Here is an 18,446-nt window from a genome sequence, read left to right as displayed (position 1 = left end):
TTTTTAATCTTTTAGAAATTCCACTGATATGAATAAAGTTAATTATTTTAATAATCAAGGCTGAAATTTGTTTCTAAAAATAAAAAAAATATTTGTACTTACTTTGTGACTCATTTTGGATAGCATCTGTTATATCCTGAATTTTGGGTGATATCCTCAGATGTAGGTACTTCAATTTATAAGGTCTTCAGGAGCAAATTGAAATTTGCTCATTTTTATTTATCTATCAATATACCATTTAAGAAATTAAAGGAGGAATTTTTTTACATTTTATTTATTTTATTTTTCTTCAGTGTTCCAGCACTCATTGTTATGCACCATACCCAGTGGGCCATGCAATACATGCCCTCCATAATACCCACCTAACCCCCAGGCTCACCTAACCCCCCACACTTCTCCCCTCCAAAACCCTCAGTTTGTTTCTCAGAGTCCACAGTCTTCCGTGGTTTGTCTCCCACTCCGATTTCCCCCAACTCACTTCTCTTCTCCATCTCCCTATGTCCCCTGTGTTATTCTTTATGCTCCACAAGTAAGTAAAACCATATGATAATTGACTCTCTGCTTGACTTATTTCACTCAGCATAATCTCTTCCAGTCCCGTCCATGTTGCTACAAAAGTTGGGCTTTCATCCTATCTGATGGAGGCATAACATTCCACTGTATATATGGACCATATCTTCTTTATCCACTCAACTGTTGAAGGGCATCTTGGCTCTTTCCACAGTTTGGATATTGTGGCCATTGCTGCTATGAACATTGGGGTTCAGATGACCCTTCTTTTCACTACATCTGTATCTTTGGGGTAAATGCCCAGTAGTGCAATTGCAGCGTCATAGGGAAGCTCTATTTTTAATTTCTTAAGGAATCTCCACACTGTTTTCGAAAGTGGCTGCGCCAACTTGTATTCCCACCAACAGTGCAAGAGGATTACTCTTTTTCCGAAATATTTTTTAAAAACAGACATATTTTAGACTGCAAAATATCTTTGCTTTAATGTTTAATAGTTGAAAATAAGTATGTAAATAGATGTTAAGAGTGTTTTACCTATTTAATAAATCTCTTTATGATAACTGCTTTTTTAGATTCTTTGTTCTGAAGTAGGCTGTTTCTCTTTCATGAAAGGGCTATTGTATAATTATTAGGAAATAAGACTGTCAAAGATTGACTAATTCATATTCTCTTTACAATCAAATTGTGAAGTATTAATAATCCTTAACAATGAGCTTTAAGTTGACTTAAAAACATCCTAATTATTTCATAAAAATAATTTAAATTTGAGATAATGTGTCTTTAGGTATTTTTGTTTCTTCAGGGATCTCATTATGAACCCAAAATGACAATGAATTGAGTTGTTTTGTTTAGCCATGATCTAGCTGCTTTATATGTGTACATGTGATCGGTGTCTGAAGCTTGTCCTTAATATTAAATTCCTTGATCTAGTGCCTGCTGTAGAGAGAGATCTGGACCTTACCTATTGGTTGTTACCTTACTCATACCTGGAGCCCCACCCCTCCCTCCTTTTTAAAAAAATTCCATGTAGAGTCACTTTTGTTTTCTGTGGAACTTTAAGGTAATGGAGTAAGGTGGTATAAAACTTCAAATTGTGGAATCAGAATGTCTGACTGCTACCTGGGTGACCTTGAGCAAGTTACTTAAATTCATCTATAAATTGAGGATAAGGGAGTATTCACTTCATAAGACTTTGTGGATTATTTGGGATAATATATGGAAAAGATTTAGTGTATTACCTGGCATGTAGTTGGTGCTCAATAAATGTTAGCCTTTAATTAAAGTTGCTGACAGGGGCTATTTTAGAAATGGTTTAGTAGACAAGATGTTTGTATGATTAGCAATTTGTAGAGTGCTTTAGCATGGTAATACTACACTCAATTTTGTTGTCTTTCTCCTAATATCTCACAAAAATCTTAACTGTTTTGTTAGGATTTTCTTCTTCCAACATGACTATATTTTCATTTTCTTCCCTCAGGGAATAGCCAGAATTTCTAGTTGTAATTCTTACGTTTTAGGGTATTAGGATTGACCTATACCCTATTATCAGGAAACTCAAATTAGGCCTTCCTGATTTTACATTTGAATGCTAATTTAGCAGAAAAAATCACAAGGAACTGTAAATCCAGCATGAAACTTTGCATTCTTAACTCCAACTAAGTGTTAATTACAAAGACTGCTATAGAATTCCCCCAAAGCAAAAGGGAACACAGCATGCCAACTGACAGCTATCCTGTGAGATCCCGTGGCCCAACAATAGACTCTACTCAGTCATCTCTTTGAGGAATCCTCAAGGGATAAAATACTATTATTATGAAGGTTGTTCCTCCTGCCTTTATCTTTCAAGGAGAGTGACTTGTAGTGAAGGTGTAAGAGGAATATGAAAGTGGAATTGTGATTTTTTTTTTTTTTTTTTTTTAATGAGAATGGGGGAAAGAGAGTTTGGGGTTTGGCTCTTTAATAATTTGATGAAATTAACCCTTATCTTTATTTCTGTTTTCCGTTCCTTTGTTTTCTTGTTTTCTTCCCCATGAGAAAAGCTGTTCTAAAATTCTTTGGGATCCCTTGGATTAGAAGGAGTTTCTAAGTTAAGAAAAAGTACTAAATTATTTAAATAAAAAACAAAAAACCAGAACACTCTTCCAAATCTCTACATGGAGTTATAGGGCCAATGCAGTGTGACTCATCAGAGAAACAATTGGCACTGTCCCATTTATGAGCAAGCTGTCTGTGGACTGTCTGGAATCTTGGCAAAGTAACATATATGTATATAAAAGTTAAATGACTAAATTTGTTTCAGAAACATGCGGAATGACTGCAGGGAGCCTTCTGTTCAATGGCATGAAGCAAAAAATCTCTTTGGTCTTTTTTCTTTTGACACTATCCTGCCTGCCTTATCCTGAACTGCATAACTCACTAAGATATTACATATTTTCCATTAGCCATTCTTTTAGTCCCATATCCAGTCTGTCAGAATAACATTGAGGTCGGTGAACCATGAGCCTCGTTGCCTCTGCAAGGCATTCCTGTACTAGTAAAAGCAGAAAATACCTCATAAGAATGCTGTACAGTCATTCCCATAGTGTGATATGCTAATTCTTAAGAATGTTGCTAACACTGCACTTTGTTTCATATGATTGAATTTAGAACTTTTACTCAATTTGTTGAAGGCTTCAAACTGGCAGTAATAACAGTCTTTTGAGTTGTTGCTTAAGTAGAGCAGTGATGGAATTCATATGGCAGGCGACAGTTGCTCATTCAAGTTCAAGAAGAAATCTCTATCAGCCGCAGTGGTTGAAACAACAAAAAGAAAGTAGCCCAGCTGTTCACTTTTTAATAGTGTATCTTTCCTCCATATTATAAATGAGAACAGAGCTCAGTCATTAAATGAAGATATAACTATTAAGGTCATCATTGTTAAAAATCCCGAAGAATATACCTCATATTTATGTGATTTTTTTTTTTTTTTAATGTCCATCTTACTCTTTCCCAAGTAAAATCAAGAAAATTCCCCCGTGCCTCTAGAGGTCTCACCACAGCTAGTTAGCTTTCAGCCTTGATCTCCTTTTACTCGTACCTCCATAACAAGTCTCAGAGAGTTAAGTAAGAATTTAAGCAGTCATATTTGGCCACAAAGTGTTGAAGAATATAAATCCAAGAAGTCCAGAAAGTCTTTGTAGATATAATTTAAGCATACAAATTCTCTGCTGTGATACATATTACTAGTTTAGATAATTTACTGTCATTCTGTGCTTTCAGTGTAGGACAGAATTTTGGTCAAGTCAGTTTAGTGATAATAAGATATCAGAACTTCCAGAGAGCCAGAGTCCCTACTCTTCAGTGAACATTTGTTGAATATTTTGAAAAGTTAAAAGCTGCTCATTGCTCTATTGCCTATGATAAACAGTGTGATAAGATTTACTTTGGGTGTACATCTTCTATCTCCTTATACCTAGTATATTTGGGAGTATATCTTTGGCTCACTGAAATTGGGAACTTTGATTACTTTTCAAAGAATATATTTTGGCACATAATCTCTTCCTTGACCAAATTCTAGCTAGGTTCTTGAGAATTGTTCAGCAGAATTGATCCCAGGGTAAAGAAGTAACATTTTCTGAGAATTACTATGTGTCAGGCATTGTGGTCAGCTTTCTCCATGTAATATCTCATCCTTAAAATAACTCGATGAATAAGATATTATAATTAATCCCATTTTACAGATGAATAAGGTACTATTATCAATGCCGTTTTCCAGAGGAAGAAATAGGGGTGAAGTTAAATGTAGCTTACCCAAAGTCACACAACTGTTAAGTGAGAATTTGAACATGAATTTTTGTCATTCCAAAGCCCATACTCATAATCACTATGCACTATAGTGAAGGTACTGTGCGAATAGGCATTTGCTTTACTGTACTTGTTTGATGTCTCTCCCCTGGCCCAGCCTCAAGGAGGGCTGTGAGCCTCAGCAGTGGACACAGTCTTTGGAAAGGCTCTTGGGTATGATGGCATTTACCAGCTATAGCCATTCAAGGCAACCCCTAGAAAGGGAATTAAAACCTCATTCTACCCATCTGTACCTATTTGAGGAAAGTCTGGACATATGTGGGCATTGAAGGAAATTGCCTTAGGAGTCTTGAGACCAGAAAGCAGATTGCTTTTTTGGTTCAGAATTGCCAAAGTGTTGCTTATAATCCCCTCCTCCTCCCAAGTGAAATTTAAGTTCCAGGTAGTGATGTCTTATTGGAGATTTTTCCCATCTGGCACCCCTATTCCAAACCTCTTTATTTTGACCAGCCTGGCTGTATGAATTCTGTCTTCAGAGGATTTTCTCCTCTAAGTTCTGTTTCTCTCACAAGTCAGAGTGATACAGTCACTAAGTAGCAACTGAGAAAAGAAAACAGTAAATGGAGAAGAAATCTCATGGACTAGAACCCCAAATCTTTGAAACATTTTTCACCATAGCAGAATCTATTCGTTCATGGTAGATGTTAAGATCGTTCTATTAAATCTACTAATGATTTATAATTCTAATTGGCTAATTCCAGGGCTAGTGTCTCTGTCTTATGGTACATGGAATGATAACAGAGTAATGCTTTTAAAAATAGGGTTGCTATGAATTGAGCAGCAGGGAAGAGGGCTTCTCTGGAGATACTTGCCTGCAGCTGTGGAGATGTTCCCTGTCAAAGAGCAATCTACTACTGGCAGAAGGCTCTAAGTATACTAACAAGCCTATTGAGTCTTCCCTGCCTTTAGCAAAGAGAATGACCTTATAAAACAGAATTAGCAACAAGAAGAGGTAGTCTTGAAAATGAGTCTCTGAAATAGTGAATAATGACCATATCAGTTCAAGTTGAACGAGGCAGTCAATTATCTAATACCTAGGCTAGTTTGCTGTGATTCTTTCCAAATGCATAGTGCTGACTTTTGTATGTCAGGAGGTTAATGCAGTGCTGCTTTTTTTCCCCCAACACTAAATAAAGTCTTATTTGGTTGATCAAAAGGGGACATACTTAAGTGTTTTGAAATATATATATAGGTTCCAGAAAGCAGAATGTAATGTAAGTAATGTAGTAAACACTAGAGTTTAATCCTGGCCTTTTTGTTAGCTTTATTACCTTTGAGAAATTCACTTATCCTCTCTAGCTTATTTCCTCTGTAAAATGAAGGAGTTTAAGTAAAAATGTATTTCCCAAACTATGAACCTACCACAGATTACTGGAGATTAAAAAGCATTTCAGATAATTTCCTGATAAAAGATTAAAATAAACATTGAATCACATAGTTGAGAAAGTTGCTTTTTCAGTCTTTCTAATTATGTCAGAAAAATTCTCAATTTGGTATCAAGATATCTTTAATAGTTCTTTAACACTGGATAATTGTTTAGGGGTAGAGATGGGTAGGAACAAGTACTGGGAATCTTCCATTCCTCAAGAGTTTCGATAGAAGAAAAAAGAATTCTGTTGCTTCTTTTGTTTACTTCATTTCCCTTCCAACTTGGAAGGAAAGTAGTGTACAACTAGTAAGTTTAGGAAAAGGAACCAAACATGTGAGGCACAGCCATTTCTGGCTTCTCTCGTGGTACAGCCCCCTCTCAGAAGGCATGTTCCTCCTCCTCCCCTGGGTAAGAGGCTATGGTTGACAGACTCTACATAAGGCTGGGGGAAAACTATTAGGAAACCCAAAAGCCCAAAAATCCAAAACAAAGAACCACATTCTGTAGTTTATCCTTATTAGTAATCAAGCTGGTATTTTAATTGCTATTTTATTCTTCTCTGTCTTTCATTTGGTTTCAAACTCTTAGGCGATATAAGGGAAAAAGCAATTATACCCCTTTAATGTCACTGATAGTCTCCTTTTTAAACAGAAATCTGGCTTGGGCTCAGAGCCCTCCATAGGGAATAGTATCTATATAGAATTTAATACTATGGTTTTGTTTTCAGTGAAGTTGGCATCTATAAAATAAAACCATGGAGGTTTTAAAATGAATTTTTAAAACATTAAACAGTACAGACAATGCATAGATATGGTGAAAATTATAAAGTTCATACATAAATGACTAAAGTTTAGAAAACACTGAACAAAATTATCTCTAGGATCTGTTCCAGATTTAAGTTCTTTTGGATATGTATACCAGTAGTATAAAAAATGTTAGGTGGTAAACCAAGTTAAAAAAGGAAACTTCTAACATAACATGTACTGTGTTTTTTCATTTATTTTGAAATATATCATTATTGAGGGAGCTAAACTTTTATTTTTTATATGAATGAAAATGGTATTGATATGAAAATGATAAATTTGTAATATTGTACTAGGCAGTTGAGTATTGATATCATTTTAATAGTGTGGGTTTTGGTGACGGTATTTTGTTTTGTTTATTTTTCTCTTACTGAAAGCCATCAGTTCTGGGAGAGGATTTTGAACTAGAAATCTTGGAAAGTAAGAGCTGTGTTGTCATTGTATACTCTGCCTCATACAGTGTTTGGAATATAGCAGTGTTCAATAAATATTTGAACAACTGAATGAATGAATGAATGAATGAACAAAGAATCAACAAAAATAAACTGAATTCTCTGTCCTGAAGGTATAAGCATAGTTTTCATTTATATCTGAAAGCTATTGGTAGGACTAGCTGTAAGAAAGCTGAGGCCTTGGGGCAATCAGACAGGGTAATATTTCTATATAAGTGAAAGATGGAGCTAGTTACACAGCGCATTTAGAATAACCTTGTTAGGAAGAAATCACAAAAGGAAGGTAGCCCTATTAATTTTGCTCTTGTTTATGATCATATAGGAGAGGCTAGATTTTTCCATTCTTCCTTTTTTTTCCCTCTCATTTATGTACTACATCTCTTATCATGTCCTGATATCAGAGAAAGCACCCCAGTTTCCCTTGTCTTAGGGAAATTATTAGAGCTTAACTTAAAATGTAGTTCACTCTTTCCCCATACATTCTTTTTTTTTTTTCCAAGATTTTATTTATTTATTTGACAGAGATCACAAGTAGGCAGAGAGGCAGACAGAGAGAATGGTGGGGGTTGGGGGGGAAACAAGCTCCCTGCTGAGCAGAGAGCCCCATGCAGGGCTCCATCCCAGGACCCTGAGATCATGACCTGAGCTGAAGGCAATGGCTTAACCCACTGAACCACCCAGGTGCCCCTCCCCTTAATTACAGCTTCTCATCTGATAAGGTGCCCCCCCGGCCCCCCCTTTTTTGTGTGTGTGCCTATCTCTTTCTTAACTGACACCCTAGATGAATTGCAATACTGGTGGTAAATTTCTTTTATTGCCATTTATTCGTGCAGCAAATGTCATGTTTCAAGGGCTTTATTCTAAGAATCCTGAAATGAATCTTACATATCAGAGAGAGAATATTAACCAGACATTTTTAAATTTTTTAGTTAGACCAACTAGTTTTCTAATAATCATGCATTTGGTTTAAGTGATTACTTTCCTAGGCCATATAATTTACCTTTAAACATTTTACGTATGTGCAAAAAAAAAACCCAGAATCTGAGGACTGTGTTCTAGTGAATACATTTTAAACATATTCTAGGTTTATTCTCTATAAATGCATTCTTTTTTTAAATGGTCCAGTGATTAACTGTGATTCTGAGGATAACATCTTAAGTGGAGTTATTTTATATGTTCAGGTTAATATTTTCTGTTATTGAAGTGTTAATTCAGTACATTTTATATTTGTGAAATTTCTCTGCCTGATGTCTTTGTGTCTTCTAGTTATTACTATGTGGTCTTCAATATGTGAACTCAACTCTAAAGTCACTGGCTTATCCCATTTTGGGATGTTTATCTCATTGTATTATAAAATTGATAGAATGGCAATAATAGTAGTGATATGTAGAAATTGGATTCTGAAACTACTCATCTTCTTCAAAAATTAGCATCTAGTCTCTGTTCTAACTTCAAATTAATATCTAGGTAAACAATCAACATAGATTATATTGTTATCGTAATTGAAAATATAAAGACAATTGGGCCAAAAAAAAAAAAGACCAGAATTACCTTTTTCTTTTCTTTAAAAGGTATAAGTGCTTGATTTATAATTATAATCTTTAAGTATCTCTAGAATCTTTATCCTATATCATGAAAGTAATGCAAGAGCCATTTGCTGTAATGACAATCTGGAAGTTTTGAGAACACTTTATTGTCTAGTTCAAAAACAATTAAAAAAAAAAAAAAACAGAACTTTGCCTCGCTGGCTGTGTTCACCAGCTGTATGGCTATTCTCTGATTAGATAGTTTGAGTGCTGGATGCGTCCTTATCTGGGGTATAAGGTATTCATATGGCAGCTATATTATGACAGGGAAAAAAGAAAAAACACCATGGAGTTGAGAGGCAGACCAGCCTAAATGTGAAATTTAACTCTGTCACTTCTGTGCTAGTACCTTGGGCAAGTGAATAACTGCCTCTGGAAAGAGAGAATTTTAATACTGCTTTAGAGTGGCTGTGAGGATGAAAGTATCCAGAGTGAGCTCTTCTTAAATGGTAGTTGTATGAGGAAAGCAGTATGGTGATGGTACGTTCTGATATTCTCGCAGGTGAAGTCAAGGACAAAAATGTTCAGGTGGTTGAGCTCCCCATTGTGGACAGTCTCCATCCTCGTCCACCGTATTTACCCCTGGCCGTACCAGAAGACCTTGCAGATCGGCTCGTACGAGTCCATGGTGATCCTGCAGTGTGGTGGGTGTCCCAGTTCGTCAAATACTTGATCCGCCCACAACCTTGGCTAGAAAAGGAAATAGAAGAGGCTACCAAGAAGCTTGGCTTCAAACATCCAGTTATTGGGTAAGAATCTGACTTATTCCTCATAAAGCGATATGTGGTAGCAGAGATATAAATACTTTATACTATATTGTAAACTTTATGATATGTAGTTTAATTTTCAGAGCCCCACCCAAATACAGATGTTCCAGAGTTCCCCCTAGGTCATGAAGAGATCATTCTTCCTTTGTTCACTTAGACATCATACTTTGTTACCCTCGTTCACTTATTTATGTATTCATTCAACAAATATATTAAACCCATATTTCTGAAATTAGCTGTCTTTTCTAGGGAAGCTAGCAAAATTTTATTTTATTGAGAGTATTTTGAATGTTACACAAGTCTCATGTCTTATCCTAACAAGGCCATGAGATGAAGCTGTCACATTCATAGCTTTTCTATTGTACTTTTTGTTAGGCTTCATTAATTACCACTAGTGATTATTTTGCATTTTTTTGATGTTCTGTTTTCTTTTCTGTCTTGGAAGCTATTTTTTGAGAATAAGAGGACTATTTATAATGTAAGATAATGTTAAAATTATTACTTAAAATTATCTCTTGGCCCACTTGGGAGTTATCATGTACATATGCAATCAGTCTCATGCTTATGTTCAGGGAGATGTATCTGGAAATCCTAGGACCAAGAAGAATCCAAAAAGAGCATCTTTGCTCATAAGAATGTGCTTCTGTACACAAAAATAAAAAAGTTATGGAAAGAGGAATTTTCCTGAGTCCTGGTGCCAGATTTCATACCTTGGCAAAATTTCCTTTGCCTAATGAGAAGAGTACTGGACTGAGACTTAAATGACCTGGGCAGTATGCCTGGCTTTTTCCTAATTCTGGACCAAGTAACTTATTAATGGTACTGGGCTATGATTTTTCCATCTGTATATAGAGAAGGTAATACCTGCCTTAAAAGTGATGATATGATAAGGAGGATAAAAAGATTTTAGTTCAGTAGAAAAAATGTACTGTAAAATATTATTACCTTTCAGAGAGATTGATGCTAAAGTAATTCCTGGAAATAGACTTGTCAGCTAGGCTGTGACATTCTGTAGCTTATATTGTTTTTAATACAGTCGGCTATTGATTAATATTAATACATGTATTGATTCATTCACTTATTTGCAGAACATTTACTGAGATTAATTTTCTAAGTGGCTTCTTCTAGCTTATTACAGTCAGTCGGAAAAAAGACATACAGAGATAACATTATATGGGTAGAATGTGATATATAACCTGAGAGAAGTATAAAAAGTATCATGAGTGCTTAGGGAAGAAGAAATGTATTTCCATCTGGATCAGGAAAGTCTTCATAGATTCAATGTTTGAACTGATAACAGTATAGTAATTAAATTATCAAAATACTTTCAACTGCACTATCTCATTGATCCTATAACACAGTCCTGTGAAGTGGGCAGAGGTAACTGTTTTACAGGTAAGGAAGCTAAAGGAAAGCGTATCTCTGCCCAAAGTTCCAGAGTTCATAAAGGCAAAACCAGGACATAGACCATCTTAATTTTTCTAGAAGCTTTCTGCCATACCAGAAAGCTACCCTAATTGTCCATGCACCATTCATCATATTAAGAGTTAGCCAAATATAGAAAATTGAAGTACTACAGATAATTATTTGTACATTGAGGTAGGGTGCTGTAACGAAAGAGAAGGACACTAGAATTCAAGAATCTGGGGGTACCATCTAACTTCTACCACTAAAAAATTCTGTGACTTTGGCCAATATACTTGATTATTCTGGGTCTTCCTTGAGTGCCACTCTTTCCTCGTTTAAAACTGAAAAAAAAAAAAACCAAGTTAGATGGTATCTAAGGTTTCTATTCATGTAGTACTAAACAATTAGATTTTTGTGTCAACCCAACATTCATTAATTTATTCATTGTATTTGGTGCTATTGGAAGTAAATAAAATCAGATTCCCTGCCATGAAAGAGCTTCATATCTAATACAGATGACTGTTGAACAATGCGGGGTTAGGGAGCTGACCCCCCCACCCCATGCAGTTGAAAATCCATGTATAATTTTTGACGCCTCCAAAACTTAATTACTAATAAATAGCCTGCTGTTGGCTGGAAGCCTTACCCATGACATAAAAAGTCAATTAGCACATTTTTATGCTATGTTTATTAATATACTATACTCTTATAATAAAGTAAGCTAGAGAAAAGATTTTATGATTTTATTAGAAAATCATAAGAAAAAATACATTTATAGTACTGTACTATAAAAAATCTGTGTGTAAGTGGGCCCACACAGTTCACACCCATGTTATTGAAGGGGCAACTGTAGTGAAAGGCAGGTACACAAAGAACTTCTACTTTCGTGACAATTAGGTTGAAATGTATGTTACAGAAACCAGCTTCACTTTGCCTTATGTTGTCTTTTTGTTCACTTATGTCTTCAGAACCATCAGTTTCCTTAACTGTCTGATGAAAGACTTATATTAAACTAAAATGACCTAATATCTTTCACAGGCCTAACATTCTGATTCTTCCATAAAGACCATCCATTATGCTCCTCTCTGAAATTCTTCGTTCGGGCCTAATTTCAGGAGTATTTGGAGAATTGAGTACTCTGCCACGACCTCAAATGCTCCTCTTCCTTTGATTCGTCCTCTGTTATTACAGCTCTTCTTTGTTTTCATTTTCATTCTCATATCTCCTACCCCACATCTTCCCTTTTGCCTTAGTCTTCATATGGATAGAAGTTACTGATACCCATTTTATTTACTTTTAAAGACTTCATTTATTCACTCACTTGAGAGAGAGTGAGCACGAGAGGGAGCAGAAGGACAGGGAGGGGAGGGAGCCCGACTCAAGTTGGGGCTCTCTTTCAGGACCTTGGGATCATGACCTGAGCCACTCAGGCACCCCTGACCCCTATTTTAAATGTTAGAGCTGAAGAAATTACATGGTGAAATCATGAGTAACAAATCGTGCTTCTGCTCATGAAGCTTCTCGTTGAAATTCAGCGGAATTGTTCTTTCTATCCCACTTCATCTCTGTGGATCACAGTAAGCAATTCCAGTTTCACAAGAGAGGCAGTGATTAAGCAGGATGTGGCAAGAAAAAGATGATAGGATAGATGTTCATACAATGGTATTTCATCTGAGCTATCGTCTGGAATGCAAAGGAAAGAATACCTGCCGAGATATCAGGTTAACTGCAGTGAAAATAGACCCTCACTCCAGACTCATAATCAAAAGCTGTCCCTCGGCTTGACCTAAGGCTTGCTCCTATACTGTGACCTAAGGGGAAACAAATCTACCTTTTTCTTTTTCCCACGTATGAATAGTGGTTTAGTAATTTGCTAGGGAGGATGCAGGAAAGGCAAATTAAAGGAGAGTTATAATTTATGGAAATAACCTCTGACCATTATTATTTTCATTACAATTACTTTGAAACCAGTAAGATGGGAGGAAGTACTGTGGAAGTCAGCACATATTCAATGTAAATCTTTGTCCCCAATTTTACAGTTGTGTCAACCCAACATTTTTTTTTTAATAGGACAGATGAGATCAGTATCTGCTTGTGTTTGATAGAGTGAAAAACAGCAAAAGGAAATTCATAATGCATCCAACGAAAGCTAGAACATTTCCATGAACTTAAAATAGTAAGAATTTTTAAAAGGTTTGCCTGCCTTGATCGTGCTATAGGAAGAAGCCGTGCAGGTCTGTGTTTTCCTCAAACAACTTTCAATCCTACAAGCTGGCAATTACAGTAACTATACAGGGTATCATGAAGGAAAAGAAAAGTTGGCATCAAAATGTTACAAAATATATTTAATATTCTGTAATAACAACTGTGAATTTTTGTATCATTTGTTGTCAAAAATCTTTTTCTTTTAAGATTTTATTTATTTATTTAAGATGTATTTTATTTATTTACAGACAGAGATCACAAGTAGGCAGAGAGGCAGGCAGAGAGAGAGGGGGAAGCAGGCTCACTGCTGAGCAGAGAGCCTGATGCGGGGCTCGATCCCAAACCCTGGGATCATGACCTGAGCTGAAGGCAGAGGCTTAACCCACTGAGCCACCCAGGCGCCCCTGTTGTCAAAAATCTTAAAAAGTTACATCAACTTTTTTCTGGAAGTCTGGTTGGTATTTTGCTCCCTATATGGAGTGTAGCTCTGGAATCTCCCATTTATTTTACCATTATTTGTGGATATGCCAATTACTTTACAAGAAAGCATTCTTCAAAAGCTTATTTTCTAATTCTCCTTGTCTTGTGTTAACATGTATATATATATAGAATGTATTTGTTTGAATTTTTTAGTATTTTATTTTTTCTAATGGCAAAATAAAAGAAAAATTAATTTAAAATGTCTATGATGCCACCATAAATAAAGGTATAAAGTAGAATACCTAAAAGCATCCAGTGGATCAGAACATTATCAGCAGAATCTGACTTTTTCCTTTACCCCCCAGAGTCCATGTCAGACGCACAGACAAAGTGGGAACAGAAGCAGCCTTCCATCCCATTGAGGAATACATGGTACACGTTGAAGAACATTTTCAGCTTCTTGCTCGAAGGATGCAAGTGGATAAAAGAAGAGTATATTTGGCCACGGATGACCCGTCTTTATTAAAGGAGGCAAAAACAAAGTGAGTTAGATGAGCTAGTGATTCTAGACTGGGATTCTTTTTGGTTGGAAGGTATCCTTAATTCCCATAACTTGTGATTCTTGTTATAATATTACTACTGATTATTGGCAGTTTTTTATTCAAGCAACTGGGTACTTGTGTGACTGTTAATATGATTGAAGCATATTTGAGGAGCCGGCAAGGTATCTGAAGTCTTTTGGTGTGTAGGCAGCTGCCATCTTGCTGTGACCTCTTTGTGTGTTTGGAAGAGAGAGAGCAAGCTTTCTGGTGTCTCTTCCTGTAAAGGCATAGTTCCATGAGGAGGGCCCCATTCTCATACTCATGTTTATTTAATCCTAATCATCTCCCAAAGGCCCCATTTCCAGTTACTGTCACATTGGGAGGTACAGCTCAAACACAGGAATTCTAGGAAGACAAAAACATTCATCCACACACTAACCAGCTATCTAGGACTGCTAGAAATAAAACACACCAGGTGCTTACCTTTTTGCTCTCACTATCTTCATCAGCAATTATGGGCAACTGAAACATATGTAAAATACAAGTCTGCATCTCATAAGTAATTCTGGAACCTGGAAATTATATTAAAGGAAAGTAAAGAATCAGAAGATAAGTCTTACAAGTGGAGGAATAAGCACTGCTAGTATGTACTGAACAGTAACCAGCATTTATGGAGCATGCCTGCATTTCAGGCACTGTGTCAGGTACTAGGGATTCCATGAAATGCAAGATACTCCACTCTCAAGGAATTCCTGATCTCGTGGGAGAACAGATAATTTCTCTGCAGTCTAAGTAGTGCTGCTGTAGAGTTAAAGTAGGGTGTTCGGAAAATACATAAAGTACACTGATCCTAATTGGGAATCTGTCACGAGCTCTGGGTGAACCTAGAATTGGCTTTTATTTACTATTAGTAAGTAAAGGATGTATGTATTAAATGTGTGAAAAGTAGGGAATGAAAGAGAAGAATCTATAGTCTCAGTTTGGCTCAGACACCATTTACTACAGAAATTGTCCCTGAATCCCTAAGCATCCCTCCTCTGTGCATTCCCCTGACTTAGTGTTTAGCCCTTGCTTACCTCTGTCTCCCTCGCTGGATTATAAGCACTTTAGACACAGTCCCTAGCTCTAGTAACTGCCCGGTAATTATTGAATTATGTTTATTTCAATCCCATCAGTTTGAAAACATTTTATTAGCTGTTAATCACTTAAGCTATTTGATTAATTAATTTATTTCTTGGTCCATTTTTTATGTCACAAATAGGAATTGGGAAGAAAAGCAAATTTAAAGTGAGGACTATAATACGGGTGTTTATCCAAATCACTGGATAGTAATCTAAATCCTGTTTCTCCCTCCTAAAAATCCAAATTAACCTGATATAAATTGCACGTTGTTGTTGTTGTTTTTAAGGCTCCCTCTATCAGGTAGTCTCTCTCACATTCTCACTCTCTCGCACACACATATACACAAAGGACCATGGAATTCATCGGCCAACTATAAGCCAAGTTATATGCTTATAGTTAAGGGTTATATGAGCATTTGGTCACAAAGCACAATACAAAATCTCACAGATACTATTCCAGTTTCATATCCAGACCAATTAGGAACAAAGTAGAAATAGTTCACCAAGCTCCTTCACTTTAAAACACAAGACTGAATTTGTAGTTTGGTTCAAAAAATGTTAAAATATTAATTTTATCTCTTCTTTTACTTGTTCTTGAAGCATCACAACCTTTTTCTGTTTTTCTTATTTCTCTGATTAACAAAATAATTCATGCTCATTAAAAGATATGGGAGTTGGTTAGTATACTGGCAAGGAAAAAATGTCACCCACGATCCTATTACTCAGTGGCAACAATTACTTAAATGTTGACATATTTCCTTTAGTCATTTATATAGTTACCCCTTTTAGTAGTTGATCATATTGTATATAATAACTTGAATTCTTTTTTACTTATTAATACAATAATGGATCCATTTTCTCAGGTCCCTAAAAAAATAATCATCATAAATATCCCTTTTAATGACTGTTTTTCTCCTGGATGCATATGCAGTTGCTTGCTTGCTCTTTCCCCTAAGATTGTACAGTTTGGTTATTTCCAGTTTTTTACTCTTATAAATAATGCTACGATGTATTCCTAAAGTTGTCCACATTATTTCCTTAAGCTAGGCTTCTGGACTTGGAAATATTTAGATAAAGGGATATGCACACCTTACAACTTTGATCCATAGTGCAGCATATTTTCCCAGCAAGCAACCCTTGTAGTACAGTTGGCAGCAGGGAATAGTACAACTTGAATTTCCTTTTTGTGGTCAGCTGCTAGTGACTCCTCTCCCCGTGATAGTCCAGGAGGCAGTTTTTTTTCATATTCTGTTATAAATGTAGCAACAGCATTTTATGCATCTTCCTCCCCCACCACCACTTTGGAAATCCTTTCATTTTAATTTTCTGAGTCATTTTTTATAAAGATTTATTTATTTATTTTAGAGAGAGAAAGAGTGAGCATGAGCAGGAGGGGCAGAGGGAAAGGAAGAGAGAATCTCAAGCAGACTCTGGACTCACAACACTGAGATCATGACCTGAGCCAACCGAAATCAAGAGTTGGATGCCTAACTGACTACACCAGCCAGGCGCCCCAATTTTCTGAGTCATTTTGAGAACTTTCTCAGGAACTTAAATGCTGTTTCTCTCCTTCATTATTTTACTTAGCTGTTTTTCTACTCTAAATCAACTCTGCTTTATACCTGTCAGGATTAGTTTTGATATCTAAGCAAACCCTGAAACCTCTGCCATTGTTTTAGGAGACCAGAAACATGCATTAATCTCTCATTAAGATATGTAGTGTCCAGGGTGATTATGAGACTTTTGTGCTCCAAAAGGGTGAAGAGCTGAATAATTAAATGATGCATAGGGTCCACACAGGGGAGAATCCACTTTCTGGATTTTTATCTTTTGTAAAAGCGGTCAAGATTAGCTTTAAATATGTGGCCTCTAAGCTTTGGTGCTTGGTATTACGCCTCAGGTTTCTCTACGTTAAGCCCGAGTTCATCCGTAAGATTTTGGCACCTGTATGTCACTGACTATGGCAGCCATTGCTATTGTGGAGCGATCTCTTAGGTAATTCACTGTTAGAGTGTTTAATCACAGAATCATTGGCAAAGAAGTAAGCACTGTTAAAGTTGTCAATCCAGTATCATTGTCTAGGACATGAAGATTGGAAACAGGGGTGAAACTGGAGAAGAAACAGGTCTTTAAAAATCTCCCAGAATACTTACATAGTCAATGTGCTCTTCATCAAAAATGCTGGATGGGGGCGCCTGGGTGGCTCAGTGGGTTAAAAACTGCTGCCTTCAGCTCAGGTCATGATCCTAGGGTCCTGGAATCAAGCCCCACGTCAGGCTCTCTGCTCAGCGGGTTGCCTGCTTCCCTTTCTCCCTCTCTCTGCCTGCTTCTCTGCCTACTTGTGATCTCTGTCTGTCAAATAAATAAATAAATAATCTTAAAAAAAAAAATTCTGGATGAGTTCTCCTAAAATTAGTTTCATTTAAATGAATAGAGGCAAGAAAAATATGTTTTAAAGTTTTTATAAAGTGTTTGCCCAGTGAAATGACTCAGCAATAAAGAGTAGTGAATTTTTTCACTGTTTAATGGAACTATAATATGCTAGACACAGTTACAGGGCACTAGATATACAAAGAGAAATAAAATATAATATGTGGCTCCTTATTTCAAGGAGTATCCAACTGGTAGGCATATACATGTAACAAGTCATTGTAGTGTAGTTCATGAATGTCCTGTAGGAGCTGTACACCAGCTATAGTGAAATCATGAAGAGGAGTATCTCCTTTAGTCTAGAGAAAGATTTCAGAAAAGAAAATGTGTTTAGTTTATAAGTTTAATTAGTCCTTTGTGAGTGATATAAAAATAAATTTTTATAAGGTAGAAGAAGAAAAAAAAATTTTTTATCATGGTTAATCTCTACAATTTCACAGTAAAAGGATTTCTGTGCTGACATACTTGTCTGCAAAAGACAAGAAAGAAGCATGTTTATGTAGAAATGTCCATGCTTATTATTGGAGATGCAAAATCTACCTTGTCCATTATTTACTTTGTTTCTGTATGTTTGTTTTTTTCCAAACTCAGTATCCTTCATCAAGCAGTCTCCGATAAGGCCTGAGGAATTTAGGTGTTCTTTTGGTTTGATTCCAGGGGAGGGGTCTTTAAGTTAGGAAGAACATTCATGTAAGTGTCACATCTCAGAAAAGGATCACTTTTTATTTTTTACTGGGCACCCAAACCATGCTGACAGTGTCAGTCTTGAAAACCTGTACTGGTGTGTTTTAATGATTCCCTCTGTCCTCTGGCCTCCAGCCTTCTCATATTTATTTGTTGCTGTTTCTGCCCCATGCCTGGGTATGCAGCTTCACAAGAATCATAGTAAAACTCCTCTTGGTTGTTTTGTTTTTAGAGCAAATGTGACATTTCCTTCATCTCCCTGATTTGGGGCTGAGGAGGGCAAAATGTCAAAAATAATGAGGCCAAA

The 18,446-nt window shown here is 36.3% G+C and overlaps 1 protein-coding gene across 6 annotated transcripts in view; it reads left to right on the top strand.

Annotated features, from left to right (window-relative positions):
* The window catches only part of FUT8 (fucosyltransferase 8), a 263,883-nt gene that overhangs the window by 231,937 nt on the left and 13,500 nt on the right, over window positions 1-18,446 (top strand). For all 6 annotated transcript variants that reach the window (XM_082734103.1, XM_082734107.1, XM_082734108.1 and 3 more), the window contains 2 exons: window positions 9,066-9,312; window positions 13,728-13,904. In XM_082734103.1, coding sequence (XP_082590229.1) covers window positions 9,066-9,312; window positions 13,728-13,904 — 424 coding nt within the window. The remainder of the gene's footprint in view (window positions 1-9,065; window positions 9,313-13,727; window positions 13,905-18,446) is intronic.

Source organism: Mustela nivalis (assembly GCF_964662115.1).
Source record: "Mustela nivalis genome assembly, chromosome: 6".
Classification (NCBI taxonomy): domain Eukaryota; kingdom Metazoa; phylum Chordata; class Mammalia; order Carnivora; family Mustelidae; genus Mustela; species Mustela nivalis.
This window is presented reverse-complemented; position numbering and strand designations above follow the sequence as displayed.